The 17,426-nt window shown below is 36.6% G+C and overlaps 1 protein-coding gene across 5 annotated transcripts in view; it reads right to left on the reverse strand.

The window, feature by feature from the left end:
- Nucleotides 1-340: 340 nt before the first annotated feature.
- The window catches only part of nhsl1a (NHS-like 1a), a 53,930-nt gene continuing 36,844 nt past the window's right edge, over nucleotides 341-17,426 (reverse strand). For 2 of the 5 annotated variants that reach the window (XM_046856199.1, XM_046856200.1), the window contains exons 2-9: nucleotides 13,094-13,246; nucleotides 9,377-9,507; nucleotides 8,921-8,995; nucleotides 6,851-7,043; nucleotides 6,515-6,646; nucleotides 3,034-6,228; nucleotides 2,725-2,848; nucleotides 341-2,616 (exon numbers count right to left, since the gene is read on the reverse strand). In XM_046856199.1, coding sequence (XP_046712155.1) covers nucleotides 2,031-2,616; nucleotides 2,725-2,848; nucleotides 3,034-6,228; nucleotides 6,515-6,646; nucleotides 6,851-7,043; nucleotides 8,921-8,995; nucleotides 9,377-9,507; nucleotides 13,094-13,246 — 4,589 coding nt within the window. In that variant the 3' untranslated portion in view covers nucleotides 341-2,030. Of the gene's footprint in view, nucleotides 2,617-2,724; nucleotides 2,849-3,033; nucleotides 6,229-6,514; nucleotides 6,647-6,850; nucleotides 7,044-8,920; nucleotides 8,996-9,376; nucleotides 9,508-13,093; nucleotides 13,247-15,875; nucleotides 16,085-17,426 lie in introns of those variants that run through there. The other 3 variants (XM_046856202.1, XM_046856203.1, XM_046856201.1) reach the window with 3 other exon arrangements.

Here is a 17,426-nt window from a genome sequence, read left to right on the forward strand (position 1 = left end):
TTACTGAGCACCTATGGGATGAACTGAGCAGGCAGGCCTTCTCACCAACATCAGTGGCAAACATCACCAATGCTTTTGTAATGAACTGAGCACAAAACCCAATAGCAACACTCCAAAATCTAGTAAAAAATGGATGTTGTTTTAACAGTAAAGAGCAATTACATCTAGAATGGGGTGTTTAACAAGTACTGTACAAATATGGGTGTAATCATTGAGGTGAAAACAATAAAATAAGAATAATTTCACATTTTCTAAACACTTTTTCCTGTTTTGACCAAAAGCAATGTCTTATATCTTAAATTACTTGTGAATTACCAGTGACTGACTAAACTCACATATCTATAATTATAAATCAGCAAGCCATTTATTTAATTGTTTGCTTCTGTAGTACAATGAATGAAAATGACAGTAGTTTAATGAAAAAATCTGTTTAGTCGTGTCTCTCATTTGCAACCTATTTTGGTTGGTCTTTTTAATCAAATCTACTGGAATATCACAATAATATGTATTTAGATTTTTATTATACATCTGGATACAAGTATATCCCTGTTTCTTGTGCAGTTTAAGGCTATACATGTAAAATATCACAGAAAATTGGTCAACAAACTTTATTGCATTGAAAAGAAACAGGCTTTTCATAGGTTTCACCCTAGCAGTTTTATATATCTACTCTCAGGCTATTGCGGATATGGTAAATGGAGTTTTTGAACTAGAACAAATAGAATATACAAGGCTTTAATGGGAAAGCCTTGAAGTGCACAATAAATGAACAATACATAAAAACTACAACAAATGAAAAATAAAATCCTAGGAAATTTTAGTCCTCTAATAATAATAATAATAATAATAATAATAATAATAATAAGTACTAAGAAAAAAGTGCTTTTATAATAGAATTGGGTTCTGGTTTTCTCAATTGCTGCCATTGCTTCTGAATTTAATATCATGCCTTCAGATTTATTAGTGTTTTTTATTTTATTTGCACTCGTGTTCATTGATTTGCCTTCGAATCTTTCATTTGTCTTTTATCTGTTTCTTTTGCATTTGCATCATTGCTAAATGTTTTTTTTGTTCATTTGTTTTGCACTTCAAGGTTTCCATACTATACAGTACCTCTGAAGCAACATTAATACAAAAGTGTAGTAATTTTTCACTGAGGGCCAGTATTAGCAATATATGTGTTCTAACCTAAGCAGTCTAAATATGCACCATTTATGATATTGAGCATACAGCACCTGTATTCTTTTCATATAAGTAAAGAAAAGAGGATTAGATTGCTTGGTAATATTATACACTACATGTTTTGGTTAAAAAAAATAAAAAAAAAAGGTATGAAAGCATTTGAACATGTGCCCATTTAAAAAACATTTTCTATAAAATGAAAATTGTTGGACACAATAGTAATTAGGATTTGAAATGTAGTGCAAATCTACTGTGTTGAAGTTCAATATTTCTAAATACCTCCAAAAGCCTCTACTTTTATCCGACTGTAAATATACACATCTCCATATACATTCCTTAACAACTTCATTTTTACAGTTATTAGTGTTCTCGTGTTAACTAAGACCTTCTCATACAATACAGTATTCCACTCCATACTTTTGACCTAAACCTCTTTAACTTATCATTTGTGGTGGTATGATGTGCTGTTATTTCCAACACATGCTTGATTTGGTCATTAACTAACCAAGAACAAGCTATCTAAACAAAACCTCTCACATTTCACCTGAATCCTTCCTTCTTAACATGCCAAAATGAAACTTACGTTTAACCTGCTCTTCCTAACCTGCAAATAGAGAAAATAGATGGAAAAAAGGTAAACCTCTGGGAATAATTAGACATTTCATGTGAAATTTAAAAAGCTTCCTATAGAGAAGAATGAAAATAAAGTTGTAGAATCCACTTCCCCTTTTCCACATCTCTCTTTGGCTACAGGGGGCCGAGTGTGTGAAGCGAGCAAGATCTTAGTGATCTGTAGTTGAGTGTAACAATTTTTCTACAATCTCAAGATTGGTTCGAACAGCTTTGGTCTAAGTGCTGCCCTGAGCACACACTGTGCCACTGGAGGACAGTGACACAGGGAAAGGAATGTTACAACAGTCTACTGACTCTGTCACTTCCCCTTCCTTCTCGCATATCACAGTCATAGGTCCACTAGGGATGCGACTGCGGGAGTTATACCGGCTGCTGGCAGCACAGGGTGGAGTACTGGAGCGCCCATATTTGGAGTGTGAAAGTGAGGGCGAAAAACGAGGCAATGCACCCTCTGTACGTGCCCACTCCTCTGATGCTTTCCTGCTTCTCCCCGGGGAGGTGCACTGCGTTGAAAAGGGAGATGGGGCCTCTGCATTGGATCTCTGTAGCCTAGGGTCAGTGCATTTTAACATCTCTGTAGCAGACATTCGAAAACCAGGCTCTGACCGACTGCCCTTCTTCAGGAGTAGGGCTTTGAAGCTGTCATTACTAGTGTTGGAACGGCGCAGCCTACGCTGGCTGTAACTGTTCTGCATCCGAGCAATGCTAGGGCTGAAACTTGTTGGTGTGACGGGTGGCGATATAAAACCACGGGAACGTTCCTCCTCAGAATCGCAACGCCCTAGAACCTTTCTCTTTGACCTGTGGGATGATAAAAATAGCAACTTAACAGATTTTGATGGTGTTTCATTATTAGTTTCAAGTGGGAGCTCTAATGCTGCATCCAAGTGATTATATGATTTGGCATACCTATGGATTGCTGCAAAAAGGTCATCAGTAGTTCGTGGACATGTAGGTGACATTTCATCGATATCTTCTCCAGTACTGCTGAAAGTTGGAGAAGAGCTATCTGTTCCAGAGTCAAAAACAGCATCTAGGACACACAACACCAAAACATATGTATCCTGTTTACTTTTCTATTAAATAAGTCTGATATGCTAACAGTAAAACTGAAGCTGAATATGAGTAAAATGCAAAATGATCTGGAAAAATACAGGACTACACTTCTGCAAACATTTCTAGCTCTATGCAATAAATGAAGCCATTAAAGAATCTCACCATTTTCATAATTGTCTTCCTCTTTGAAGTTGACCGACCCTGAGCTGCTACTTAAGCTATCGTCTGCAATGCCTTTATCACTCAGTCCAATATCTGAATCACACAATCCATTATCTTGGTCATCGAGAGTCAAGCTAGTGAGCTGCGGGTCAATTAGACTGTCTGTGGAGATTTCACTGCTGAGTGAGTGTCTTTGTGGACTGACAGATGTAGAATGCTGGGAATCACTCTTAACGTCAAACTCAAGATGTAGTTGATTTTCATACTGATTAACAGCATCTGCCAGAGAAGTGCTGTGTAGGGTCTCTGGCACTAAGGACATTGTTGAGTCAGTAACTTCAAGCTGCACAAGACCATTCGAAGCAGACTGGTGCAAAATGGATGGCATAATCAAAGAGTGATTGGATTTTTTTTCAGGTGAAATTGAAGACCTCTGATCATGGAGTGTACCAATAGAGGCACATGACGTTGTGGACTGTAAAACACTGGAGGAGGCAGGAGATGTACTTAGAGGTCCAGAGCCACGTGGAGATTCTAGAGTGTTTTCACTAGAATTGGTACTGCTCACTGGTTTAGGTAAAACAGTTGTGTTGTGGACCAACTTTGTAGGTGTGGTCTCCTTTGATGATAAATCTTTTGTATCTTTGCCATTCTGAAGTGGACAGACAGAATCAGGTACAATACAATTTTGGTCAACCTCTGTTTCAACAGGTTTGTCTGTACTTGTCCTGGGCATCTTGTTATGATCTTGGTTTTCTGAGCCACAAACTGTTGTTATAATATCTGTGAAAATATTTTCCAATTTCATAAGCTTTATTGGTCGGAGCTGTACCCTCTGGAGAGCTTGTGCAGAAATGACTGGCCTGTCATTTCCTGCAGGTCTGTCAGACTGCCTAGAGTTGGTTGGTAGTTCATTTACCTTTTTCGTTGTATCCAAAACTATAGGGGAATTTGTTGCTTTTAAAATGGTTACGGTTTGAAAACCTGTCCCGGGCAAAGGTGGGGTAAAAGACTGAGTGTGAATATTTGATGAAATAGGAGGAGGTGGAGGTGGTGGGAGTTGTGGATGGCTCATTTTATTTTCAATCAGCATCAGAGATGAGGCTTCAGATGTAGGGGAAGGAGAGTTAGATGAAGAGCTTATGAATGTTTGACATTTTTCTGGAATTGTAGATGGCTCTGGAAGAGAGCTCATAGACAGAGGAGATGATAATGGCATGATTGGGGATACACTGGTCTTAATTAAACTGGGCATAGTAATAGCTGAACTAGACTGAGGGATGACTAAACCAGGCAATATTTGAGGCAGAGGAGGAGGTGTTGGAAGGCTCCTGACAGACTCTGATGAATTTGAAGACAGGGATGTAGAGTAAGGGGATACAGAGGACCGTAGTGAGGACTTTCTTTCTGGGACTTTTGGTTTGGGCCTTCCTGATGGAGATTTGACTCTCATAAGTGAGGTCACTGGGGTACCTGCTGTTGGTGTAATAGACTGACTTGAATAACCACTAGATGGTGAAGTCAAAAGTTGGACTTTGTCTGGTGATGCGGACACCTTGGATTTCTTCCCAGTCTTGTTGCAGGCAGTTGATGGAATTAAATTATGATCTAAGCCTTCTGAATTCTCTTTGGTAAGCACAGGCCTCGTAATTTGAAAGGATTGCCCATGATCAGAGCATGAGCGGGGAAAATCCATGTAAAAGTCCCATGATTCAGTGTATTCTGAGTGCTGACTGCTGCTGTCACTGTGTGTTGGTGTGGTCGGACACACAGCAGCTGGTGCTGACATTCCACTGCTTGCTACACTAACTGAGCTCTGGCTTCTAAGACCCAGTCCCCAAGGGTCTTCTAATCCACTGAAGGACATCTGACCAGAGAATGAGGCACTGTGACTTTTCAGTGATTCATTAAGACTGGAGATCAGTTGCTCATTAAGCACCTTCTCATTGTGGTTTGTTTTTTGCTGTGGTTTGCGTTGCAGCGAGTCAGTTCTTCTGGGAGGGAGTGGGGGCTTTTTGGTTTTTCGCAGAGAGATGCTGCGAGTTACAGAATGATTACTGTGCAGGCTTACACGGTCTTCATGACTGTGGTGCTCCTTACACTCATACAAATTTTGTCCTGCATCCTCTGCTTTGTTGATGCAACCATGACTGTAAGATTTATACTCTGGTACCAAATGAATAGAGCTATAGAATCCCTCATTATAAACAGAAAACCAGGAATCTGTCTTTCTGGGTGAATGTTCCAGACTATTACAAACATTACTGCTATTGGATGAACAGCTTGAGGTACATTGGTCCACTGAAGCAGGTTTATACTTCCAGTGGTCAGTGGTCAGTGTGCTGCAGCTAGGAATGCTCCCTTCTGGTATGTCAGAGTCTTCACAGACACTACTGGAACTACAGTTCCTTCCATCAAGCATACTACATTGGCACTGGGTCTCTGTAGCCATGTGGAGGAAGGCTGGAGACTGACAGCAAGAGGAACTGGCAGAACAAGAGGTTTCACTACTGCTAAAAGGTTGTTCCGAGGGGCAAGTTGGTATAGGATATAGTGGGGCCTCTTCTGGGTCAAAGCTTTGTGATGAGTGGACAGAACTATGGTTTCTTGAGTCCTGTAAAACAATTCCAGCGTTCAAAGAGGATGTGCTACTACTGTGAATGGAATCCATGTAGCCTGAAGCGGCATTATGGGATTTATTCTGGAAGGCATGAAATTCATCAGACCTTGAACTGACATATGTATTTTTTCTAAAATCAGACATGTGCTGTGAGTCTGGGCTAACATTTTGCCTGGTAACCTGGTAGGGTAAGGAGCTTGTGGAGCCTGAGACAGCCAAATACGGAGAACTGCTGCAATTTGCCTCGAGCTTTTGAAGACAAATTCGAGCACCCTGACGAGGCAGACTATGAAATCCTTGCAGACTGGCATTAAGTTGATGAGTAGAGACAGCATCATTGCAGTCACTCATGTTCGGGATGCTCCCAGAAGACGAGAGAGACATGTTTGCCATTTGAGTAGTAATGCCATGACCCTTTTGTGAACGAATTCTACGCATCGAGGGCGGTGCATTCTTTATATCATCTGTCTGGCAGCCAGATTCACATGTGACTAAATGCTTGATTGAGCCCAGTGTAGAGTACTGGTCTGTTGTGTAGATGGATTGAGATCTGTTTTCAGTTTGTTCATTGTTTGCTGTAAGGAGAGAAGTATTGACATGATTAGTTTGCCATGTCTAGTACACACATAGTAAATAAACATGCTATGCTTAAACATGCAGTTTAACATATGGTAACAAACAGTTCTATATGGTCTCCAAGATTTAATGAAGGAGGTCACAACTTTTAAAAAAATGCAAATGAACCAAATTTACAGGACCTTTAAAACCTTGACATTTATTCAGCTGTTACTTTCTGCGTACTACATAGATGTTAACAGAATTAAACTAAAACCAAACTTCATTTTTAAGAGGATTTCATACCTAATTCTCTTTTGATGTTGTCTGGAACCCCTGTTATAGTCTTCCTTCGTTTCACCCTCTTTGACCTCCGTATTATAGTGTCAGTGTTAATTATGGTACGACGAAAACTTGCCTGCCGGTCAAAGTTCTCTCCTGTAATGAGGTGAGGAAATCAAGCAAGTTACAGCAAGCAGGTTAAAACAAGTCAGGTTATTTATGATGCTTCCTTTTTACAGAAACTTTACTTAAAGCCCTGGATGATTTCAAAATGTTAAAATAAATCTATAGTATAGAATGTATACAAACGACAACAATTTCCAAAAATATTTGAACAACATTTCTAAAGATTTGCTGTACCTGTGATATTGATGGGGACAATATCAGTAGTCACAGATTGTGCTTCCTGCCTCATTTTCTCCTCCGGTGTTGGTAGGGGTAGACATTTACTCCAGCTGTTATGGTTGTTTATATCACTGATGGTATTCAGCAGAGGGGTCTGTGGCCTGAAGGAGTACACCAGCTTCTCTTCTTCGGCTGACGTCTCTGATGACTGAACACAACACATACACTTATACACGCTGAGAACTTGGTTCGGAGAACTTCTTGTCTGGTGAATGAGGCTGGATCCAGACACAGAAATGGAATTATATTTCATAATTTTCCAGAAAGACAAAACCAATTTTTTTTTAAGAAACCTTTGCCTTTAACTCTGTGCAAGAGACCAAACTGTGAATGAAACATTTCTCAGTGCAGAAAGCTCTGGCATAGCCCTCTAAATTATTCATGCTAATTTGATCTCCATTTTACAATGGCTGCTTAACACTGAGCCTCCAAACTGGTTGTAATAGAAGAAAATTGAGCCAACTGAGGTTAAAAAAAAATATTAATTTGCTGACATCACTTATATATTTCTATGCTCACTTACTGTAGATTAGATAGTTACAGAAATATAATACAGCCAGCTCCAGACATATTGGTATGCAATAAGTACCAACTTACTTAGTAAAAACAGGTTAAACATTTATTCTAATTTCTAAGTACAGTAAAAAGCTTTATTATTTTTTTGTTTAATAAAAGCACTTTGAATTATTAATGCAACCTTCCCAAATATTTGCAATTCGCAAAAAGAGTCTTCTCATGTAAATATTATGAAATATCCCTCAAAGAATCTAGATTCTTTAAACATCCCTAAAGAATCTCTCCATGTCTGCCAGGCTCCTTTGTCCTTTCTGGCAGACACCCCTCTTCAGCTAACACCACTTTATTCAATAGGGTCTAAGTCAGGGGTCTGGTCTTCTGTTGTCATTGCAATACTGACCCATTTATAGCTTCTTGGCAGAGACAGCCAGATTCTTATCCTGTATACTAACAATGCTCCAGAGCCTTTTTTGGATCAAACAGTTTAAACACTACACCCACTTTATGACAGATTCCACCGTACTTCAGATTATGCTCTCTTACTAACTTAATGGTCTCTCATGATATAGAAAAGCTTCTTTTTACACTAAACCACCATGATTATTTATTTTACGAAAATCTCGAGAAACCCAGTTTGGTCAAAGTTTTGGTAACTCCAGGTGCTTGCATGTGTGTTTAGATAAAAGAAAAGCTTTTTCTTCTGGCACTCTCTTTGCAAATAGTTAGTTGGAATGAAGATGGCAATAGATGTCTGACAATAGATTTGGAGAATAGGTGACACCAAAAAAAAACTATCCCCTTTAAAGTACCTCTGGGACAACCAACTAGAATTCTTTTTCCAGATAGACTGCAAGACCCAGCTGTTTAAAAAAAAACTGAATTATTTCTCACACAAAATATGGCTATTTTCAGGTTTAGACATTTTCTTATTATCAGAAACACACGTTAAATTTTATTCTCAAAAACTACTCATGTTGAAAAATGACTAACAAAATTTGGCCTCTTCATTAACTCATATTCACACTCCAGAAAAAACAGGGGATTACAAAAGACTGCTTCAGTTAAATTTCCTTTATACAAATGTTTATGGGTTGTAAAAATGTTAAATGATTTTGATAAATAAGTATTTTACTTTCTCAGAATAAAATGCACTTTAAATTCAAAGATTAGCTTTCTTAGATAATTTTAATTAAAAATTTTAAATATTTTGGCCACATTTATAATTTTTCTAAATCTTTACAAAGTAATTCTGGAGCTGACTGTTTTTGGGATGGTAGTGTTTGGGATGGTATTACACTATTAAATGTAAAAGAAAGTTTTTTTTATAATTTTTTTTATCTTTTCAAAAGGCAAAAGTTTACATTAACATAATTATTTCTGCACAAATACTGGATACTAGACTAGTGCAGAAGGCAGCTAGAGGTTTTTTTTTTTTTAAAGGATGAAGATCTACCCGTTCTCAGATATGAACAAAGTGCTACCCAAATCTAGAGCCAGCAACAACTGTACCTTTTTCCTGCAAGGTTTCAACTGATAGCAGAAAGAGAGGCAATACTCTGGCAAACAGTCTAGTATTCTAGACCGCTTGATGGAAGGAGAACAAGAATAAATATTACAAATGTATGTAAATTATACTTTATACTAAGGTTTATATTTCATTATTTGACTGTCAATTCCAATAGCAAAGTTCCACTAGAGGGCAGTAAAAAATTTAGTCTTCAAAGCATGTGCATTCTGTGTACGCATCAAGACTGTAGACAGAAACAGGAATCAAATCGTGGTTGATTATGTTAATAAATGCATTACCAACCATTATATATTGAATAAATTAGTTTTTTTTTAATTTTACAAAATTAGTTTTGTGTCAACCATTTTGGCCTTAAAGAACAATAAGATTAATGTCCAGCATGCACCATATGGTAATACGTATTTATTATTAGAAGAAATAAACAAATCAAAGTTTACCTTTTTTTTCTTCTCAATCTCAACTTGGTCCAGTTTTCCATCACTATCAGTCAAGAGAGGCGAGGAGAATGTTGGGCCTTGGGAGTAGTACTGGGAATCACAAAAGCCATCTTTCTGCAGCTTGTCACATTCTGATAAAAAATAAAAAAAGGGAGTGGATGTCCAATTACCGCAATATATTCAAAATTCTTGATTGCTGCTGTTTTATGTGTTTAAACCTTTTATCACAAAAGTCCAAAGGAGGACACAGGGGTTTACAATAAAAACTGTTACTGAACATTGAACTCACTAAAACATGCATCAAATTGTTCTATTATTAAAGCTGAACAATATTATTAAGGTATATACAGCATCTCTATAAATGTTGGGTTATGAATCTAGGGAATGGGGTTCGCACCAGCGTTTCCACCCACTGCCACTAATATTCCAAATGATGGGCTCCATTGACAGACAGACAGACAGACAGACAGAATTTTATTGTCATTGCATTGTACAGGTACACAGCAACGAAATGCAGTTTGGCATCTAGGTTATATACAGTGCTTTGTTAATAATACCTTGTACTCATTTCTCATATACAGTGGGATTCCAAAATTTTAAAACTGCACTGAAAATCATGGATTTTTCCTAATTTAAAATAGGAAATAAACAAAAGCTGTAAGAAATATTTCAAACAAACTATGAAATGTCCAATATCTCATATAGAAACAGCATTTTATATTCAAGATAAGATTAAAGCAAATGTGTTATATAGACCATGTTATCTGTTTTAGTCTTTTTTATTTTAGTAATAATTTTACCTATTGAAGCATTTGATCAGATAAGACTCATAGATTTGTTGTATTATGGATTATGAAATTTAACTTGTGGTTTCTTGATCCAGCTTGAGTGCACACTGTCATTAAAGCAAATAGGGTGACATAGAAAGTATCTATTTCAAAGATTTTACTTTTTTTCTCAATCTGTTGTCAATAATACAAATGCAGTGGAAACTGTTGAATTAAAAAGTAAAACAATGCAAAATGTAAGCGTTTTCAATAGTGCTGATACTAGTGACTTGTGGACCTTACTGGTCCAATGTTACAGCTTATAACCCTTCATTACAATCAGCTCAATGAACCCACTTTGGTTACTGTCTTATACAATTTTTGTTATCTAGGACACTGTTCCAGTGTTCTTTTCAGCTATCCTACATATGGACTATAAAACATCCCCGGTCATGTCGTGTGAAAAATAATACGAGGGTGAAAAAGCAAACGTAGCTATTCATAGGTCTTCTGGATGTGATAAATATGTAAGATGTGTAAATTGGTTTTAGCAGCATTTCAGTAGATCAACTAATGTGGGATGAAGAACAACTACTTTAACAAGCCTGAGCATAACCCAAGTGTGAGTTACATGGCCTACTTTCTGGACACAGAACGTTGTATTGTATACACAGTCCCTGTGGAAACAAGAAAAAATCCTAGAATACACAATATGGACAAAAGTTTGGGGACACCTGACCACAAGATTTGTATGTGCTTTTTAAAAATTTCAATCCACATTTAGTCTACATTTGCTGTTATAATTAACCTCCACTGTTCTGGGAAGATAATCCACTTAATTTTGGAGTGTGGTTGTGGAGATTTGTGGTACTGATGGGTGAGGAAGCCTGAGATGCAGGTCAATATTTAAATTAATCATAGAGGTCTTTAATAGGGATGAGGTCAGAGCTCTATAGCAGGCTACTCAAGATTGTCTACTCTAAATCATGTAAACGAGATCTTCATTGAGCTCACTTTGTGCACAGGGTCATTATCATTCTGATACAGGATCAAGTGAATGGAAAATTTGCTGTTACCACATCCAAAGATATCCTTTACATTTGTGTGCCTCCAACACAGTGGTAACAGTTTACGGCAAAACCACATACGGCTTAAAAGGTCTGTTGTCCCAATAATTTTGTCTATATATTGTATAATAAATTTGCTTGCTAAAATGCTGTATCTTTTTTTTTTCCCAGTGATTGTATTGTCGATGATAAGGTCCCCGTCATGTCCCAGTAATTTTGCCCTTTCAGTATACACAAGGAATAACAAAGTAGGCACAGGCAAACTATTTTTTTGTCACTTTAACTCCCCAATTAAATTTAATACTGTAACCTGAATACATTTATTTAGTATACATTTTTTTAGACCCAAACTGTGCTTCCCTAAACAAGCATCCATTATCTATAATATCAATATATACTGATCGCGTTAGACATGTGCCAGCATTGATGAGCTATACATTGCTAGGCCGAATAATGTCAGTCACATAGTACAGAATCATTATATACTGTGTATACTCATAGAACATTTAAAGCTAGCAAATAGTGCTATAACAATATACAGTATAATGGTGTATTCATATTATATACATATATATTAATATAAAAATATAATAAAAATATACACAAATACTCTATGAGAAATAAATAGAAAAAAAAAACATCTTCTGTATGTACATGTGCAAGAAAAAATAGCTGCCAATTGAGTAACATTTTCTTTGTGAAAGACAGTGAAAGCAAGAGAGAGAGAGAGAGAGAGAGAGAGAGAGAGAGAGAGAGTGCATGTGTTAAGCTTTCCTATTAATTCCACAGCAGAAGGGAATTAAATACTGTTCTCACACACACACACACACACACACACACACACAAACACACACACACACTCAGTTAACATAATTAGTTTGACCTCTTCAATAAAACACACACACACACACACACACACACACACACACACACACACACACACACACACACAAAAACTCACCATCAGATTTTACCCAGCCCCAGACCCCACCAAAGTATTAAACAAAAAATACATTACTTATACAATTTCATTACTTATAAAAGACTCCTATATAAAATTATTAGTTTACACTTAGCTTTGGTATTCAATGTTATTTCCAATTATTTTGGCTATTACATTTATTAACACAGTAATTGTATTTTTATTAAAAAATAAAAGAAAAAAAGAAATTATAGTTATTATAAAGCTTTCCATAAATTGGCCATACTAATTTGAACATTCAGGAAAGATTCAAATGAGTTTTAGTTTATTTACAACAAATGAAGAAGTTTTGAATTCTAACCATATCTTTGTTTATTAGCAAATGTAAAATTTGATTTAAAATTTGTTACATGTACATGGTAGTAAATGCTCCTGTTTGTTTGCTAAGACGTCAGTGGTCACAAAAATGGGACAGAAACTGCTCAGGTGGCCACCTGCTCCTCCTGCCTCCTGCTGATACACAGGCAGCATACACACATACACATGCACATGCAATCTAAATATTAACGTTCTACTGAAAAAAACTGGAAAAACACTGGAAAAAAACATTTCCAAAAATATTTACTCAGAAGACTTTTTAAAAGTGACCAAGAATCACCCACTGTCTCAGTAAGGAGCTTCATGAGTGGCACTGAAAATGGTCAACCAAGTTTGTATTTTTATAGAAGAATATAATTTAGCATTATAATAAAATAAGCTTTACTTTTATTCAGCCATGAACAGGTCCTACCTTACAATTCTCCAGATTAAAGTGTTTAAATTCCCGCCTCTATTTATCATAGCTCTTTGATATGATATATACCACTGCTTTATTACATTTTCCACCTGGTCTGTCAGAAAAACACTTTTCAATCTCCTTCATTGGACTAGTGTAATTCTTCATGTGCACTGTATGTCATACCTCTGAGGACAGTCTTCAGGTTGACCTTGGCCTGGCAGTGCAGCTCTTCCACACAGGGTGGTCTGCTTCCTGGCAGAAATACATTCTCTTGCTGATGCCAGGGAGCTGTGTAATGTACTGTCCACTTGCTTTCTTCATCTAAACTGGACACAGCTAGAGGGCAGAAGGAGAAGATCACTCATACAAGTGTCATAGAGAATAAGAGTCGAAGAACATTAAAAGGTGGTCATTTAATAGATTTTTTTGTTTATAAGAAGCCCTGCAAATATGTCAAGATTTACTGAAGTACAGTTTTATAATACAATACTTGGACTTTGTTTGAAAACTCCAGTGCATCTGAACATAATGGCTCTGCATGTCTCGGACTGGTCCAAGCATACCCGGATTACACTATTAATTATGCCGTAGGCCTCAGGGTGAGGGAAAACTGGTGCTGTCTGGTGTTTATTAATCCTTCTGTTCATAGTTACACTAGAATGAAAATTGAGAGCTAAAAAGCTTCAAGATGAATGAAGTGTAAATATATATTTTAAAATTAAAATCTAAACTGCTTTTGCAGTTTTTAGGAAGTTTATTCAAATGGTAGGAATTGTGCTGGTACCATTTGCATATGTAACTGCTCCCCCTAAACACTTTAGTGTAGTGTTAGAGAGGAAGGAACTGAAATGGTTTAAATGTAATTATAGGCAAATAGTGTGTGTAAAGCGTTGTATCATTTCCAATACACCTACCTAAAGAATAAGCTAACATAAACTATTGTATATTATTATACATGTGTGACTACTAAAAATAACTGTTTGTACCAAAATTAACTTCACAGCATTGAAGGTAAAAACGTGTGCCAATTACCCCCTTCACTGCCCCCATCAACCCCTTCAAACATACACACACACACACACACACACACACAAACACACCCCATTATGTGTGTTACCGTATGATGTCTTTTGCTTTGTAGAATTTAGGGCTGCCAAAACTAATCGATAATGAAATTCATATTCTTTGTTAATTTCGTTATCGATTAGTTGGGCTGCTCAAGTTTCAGTTTTGCATGACGGCAAGATAACCCAGCCGCTTGCGAAATGGCAGAGAGTACAAATCAAACGGTAGCAGGAAAACATGTGCGTCCCAAGTCAGGGATAAAGGCGAAACATCAGCATGGTAAGTAAAAACTGTATAATCTTAATCATGTGAAACTGCTATAATTTAATGAAGTGCTATTGTGTAAACTGTTTGTTTGCTAACTTGAAGACAGTCGCACTGGATCTGTTCTATCGTGACAGTGATGGATTTAATTAAAATGGTGTGAACAAACACTACATCTAAAAGCAGCAAATAACAGCAGCAGTTAACGATTACATTTTTAATCACTGTTGTGGATTTCAGCGACTGATTATGCATTTGTACACCAGTGCATAGTTTTTCCTTTTTTAATCAAGCCTGTTAGCTTGCTGTGTTTCGTTCCATTCTCTGTTCAATAGCATTTGTCTACTGCAACAGTTAACTTAACGTGATTCACTGCGGCTTTACTAAACTTTCAAATGCTCGTTTTATATTTATTTTAAATATACAAAATTACATTAATTATGAAATTGTCAAAACATTGTTGTATTATATCTTATATTGATCTTTTAAGCATGGCTGTCAACTTGCCATCTGCAATTACCATTAAAAACAATACAAATGTTGATTTACACAAATTGCTTTACCTTGCAGACTCAAATGCAGTATTTTTTTTTTCTACAAAAAGAAACAACCCAGCATGAGTGAGTTTGGTTAAGGAGAAATCCCCCATATACTCGAAAAGGCAGCCATTTTAAGCTTAATAAAATGTAATTAAAGTTTTTTTTTAATAATTAAATAATTAAATATAGTTATAACTAATAAGTGGCTTTTGCATTTTTGCACTTTTTTATTTTATACATAAATACTCCAAATTAGGGTATTTTAAAATAATAAAAAAAAATTTGTTTTTAATCTGATTAATTGAAAAAATAAATAAATGAATGTTTGATTACATCAGATCATTACATTATAAAACATACAAATTTTGTCAATTCTTATGGAGCACAGTGTAACAGAGCAAAACTTTATAAGCTGTCAGGCAATATTTTTCAATATTATTATAAATATGCAATATCACAATAATAAATAATAAATGTGCTTTCCTGTCCTCATGGCCATTGCAAGCTAATGTCCCTTACCTTTCATTTCACCATTACCATACCAATGTTGATTTGCAAAACTCTCTAAACATCTCAAAAATAGCTGATACAACATATGTTTTAAAAACTTGTTCGTTTAGGAAAATTAACCAGCTGCAGCAAATCCCTTATCAGTCATTAAACAATTAATATTCATGCATCCAACATTTATCACTAACAATAATTTTAATTAAAGCCAGATGCTTACATTAGAGAGAAAAAATGATTAGCTGTGATTTCACAATAACCCTAAAACAAACAGAAATTGTTGTCTATGCTGGTCACTAAGAACTAATGAAAGTGCAGTGCAGCTCAGTCAGAATGCCTCGTAATCACAGCGTGTCATCTTCAACAAGACTGAAGCATTAGCCCAATTACAAACCATAACTGTCACCTTTTACCCATACCCACAGGCAAGGTCACTCAGAAGCCAATTCATTCTCCTACACAAGCATATGCATCTCACCCAGTGTGGCAGCAATGAAACATCCCGCATCCTTCAACATGTACAGTATAGCTGACCTTGAGCCAATGGAGTAAACCTGTATGCAGAATAGTGTCAGGCAAAAGAAGCCTACCTTTCCTCTTGAAATACTTAATGAAGGATTTAAGAGTTGTGCCAATGAACACCATTGTAGAACCTCAAAGCTGGCAACAAGGCTTTTTCCTGAGAGAAATGTGTGTGACGGTGCTAGTCTAGCATTAGCGTAAGTGCGAGTGTGTGTCTGTGAAAAGAGGCAAAAAATGAGTGCAGGGAGGGAAAGCGACAAATTGGTACTGCCCACTTTACACACATACTGTAGTCTTCTTGTTTTATGCTGACTGGGAAAGCAACGTTCAATCTTCCCCTCCCCACTTTCTTTCCCTGCACTCTCTCTCTCTCTCTCTCTCTCTCTCTCTGCTTTCAGAGTTCTGCCTCTTTTAGACCCACCCATCCTCTGCTAATGCATTGTGTTTCGTTTTCCTTAAGTCTCTTGCCGCAGAGCAGGTCTGAGGCTTGTCATTCTGCCTTGCCGGATTGAGCACAAGTCCCCTCTCTCACCTTGTCTTCATTCGAAAGCTGTGCAGGTGTCCTGCAGTGCGCTATTCATCACCCTGCTCCTGTTTTAGCTCCTGTAACACCTTTAATACCTAACACCAGTAATCTTTTAATCAATGCATTTTATCTAAAGAATTAAAGCAAGTGAAAGTAAAATACACTGAGAAAGAACCCCATATGATGAGAGTTAATTTCAGGAGTAAAGTCTTATTTAAAACTGAAGCACTGCAGTGGCTGATCACTGAATCATCTCTTTCTCTCTTTTATGCTCACTCTACTTATCTCTCTCTCTCTCTCTCTCTCTCTCTCTCTCTCTCTCTCATCTGAACCATGAATGAAGCACTCAGCGTTTTCATGTGGAGCCCCGGTTCAAAGATGTAGGTAGTTCAGTGCAGTAATTCGTCCATCATTTATATTCTGCACACAAGATCCTGCATGCTAACCACAATTAAATTGCAGACTGGGTGTTTTTTTACATGTAGCTGAGTCTGAATAAGACATCTGTTCTTTTGTAAAGGCCAATAGGTAAAGGGTTTAAGATTTTTCTTATATTTTCTTAAAAGTAAAGGAGCATATTTTGACTTTTCCACCTTTTGTGGCACCAAAGCTGAGATTTGATTAAACTACACAAAATTCAAAAAATATATAAATGGACAAAAAAGTCACCCCAGTCAATTATAAGGTTTAAATCTGAAACTCTACCTTGACACTGAGTTTTGATGGACGGCTTCCTACAGAAATTATGTTTGAGTCTCATTCTTTCCGTTTTGTAATTCTGAAAAAATATTGTATAACAGAACCCTTACTGGTGCTTGAATTTGCTCTAGAACTTTATCCCATTTTCTCATTGCATCATGAAACTCAAGATGCTGTATTTTTTTTTTAGCAACAAAGTCCGAGCCCTAGAAATTCATTAATTTATTTCACTTATTTTTGTGTATTTGGTTGCACCAGACCTCACTTTGCCTTTAAAGTCAAAACTGTGAAAAAAAGGTCAATCTTGTTGCTCCTAATATATGTAAAAAAAAAAAAAAAAAGTATTTCAAGTTTATATAAAGAAAAAGTAAGCAAGAAAATTTACTAACAAAAT

The sequence above is a fragment of the Silurus meridionalis genome, chromosome 8 (genome assembly GCF_014805685.1).
Source record: "Silurus meridionalis isolate SWU-2019-XX chromosome 8, ASM1480568v1, whole genome shotgun sequence".
Lineage (NCBI taxonomy): Eukaryota > Metazoa > Chordata > Actinopteri > Siluriformes > Siluridae > Silurus > Silurus meridionalis.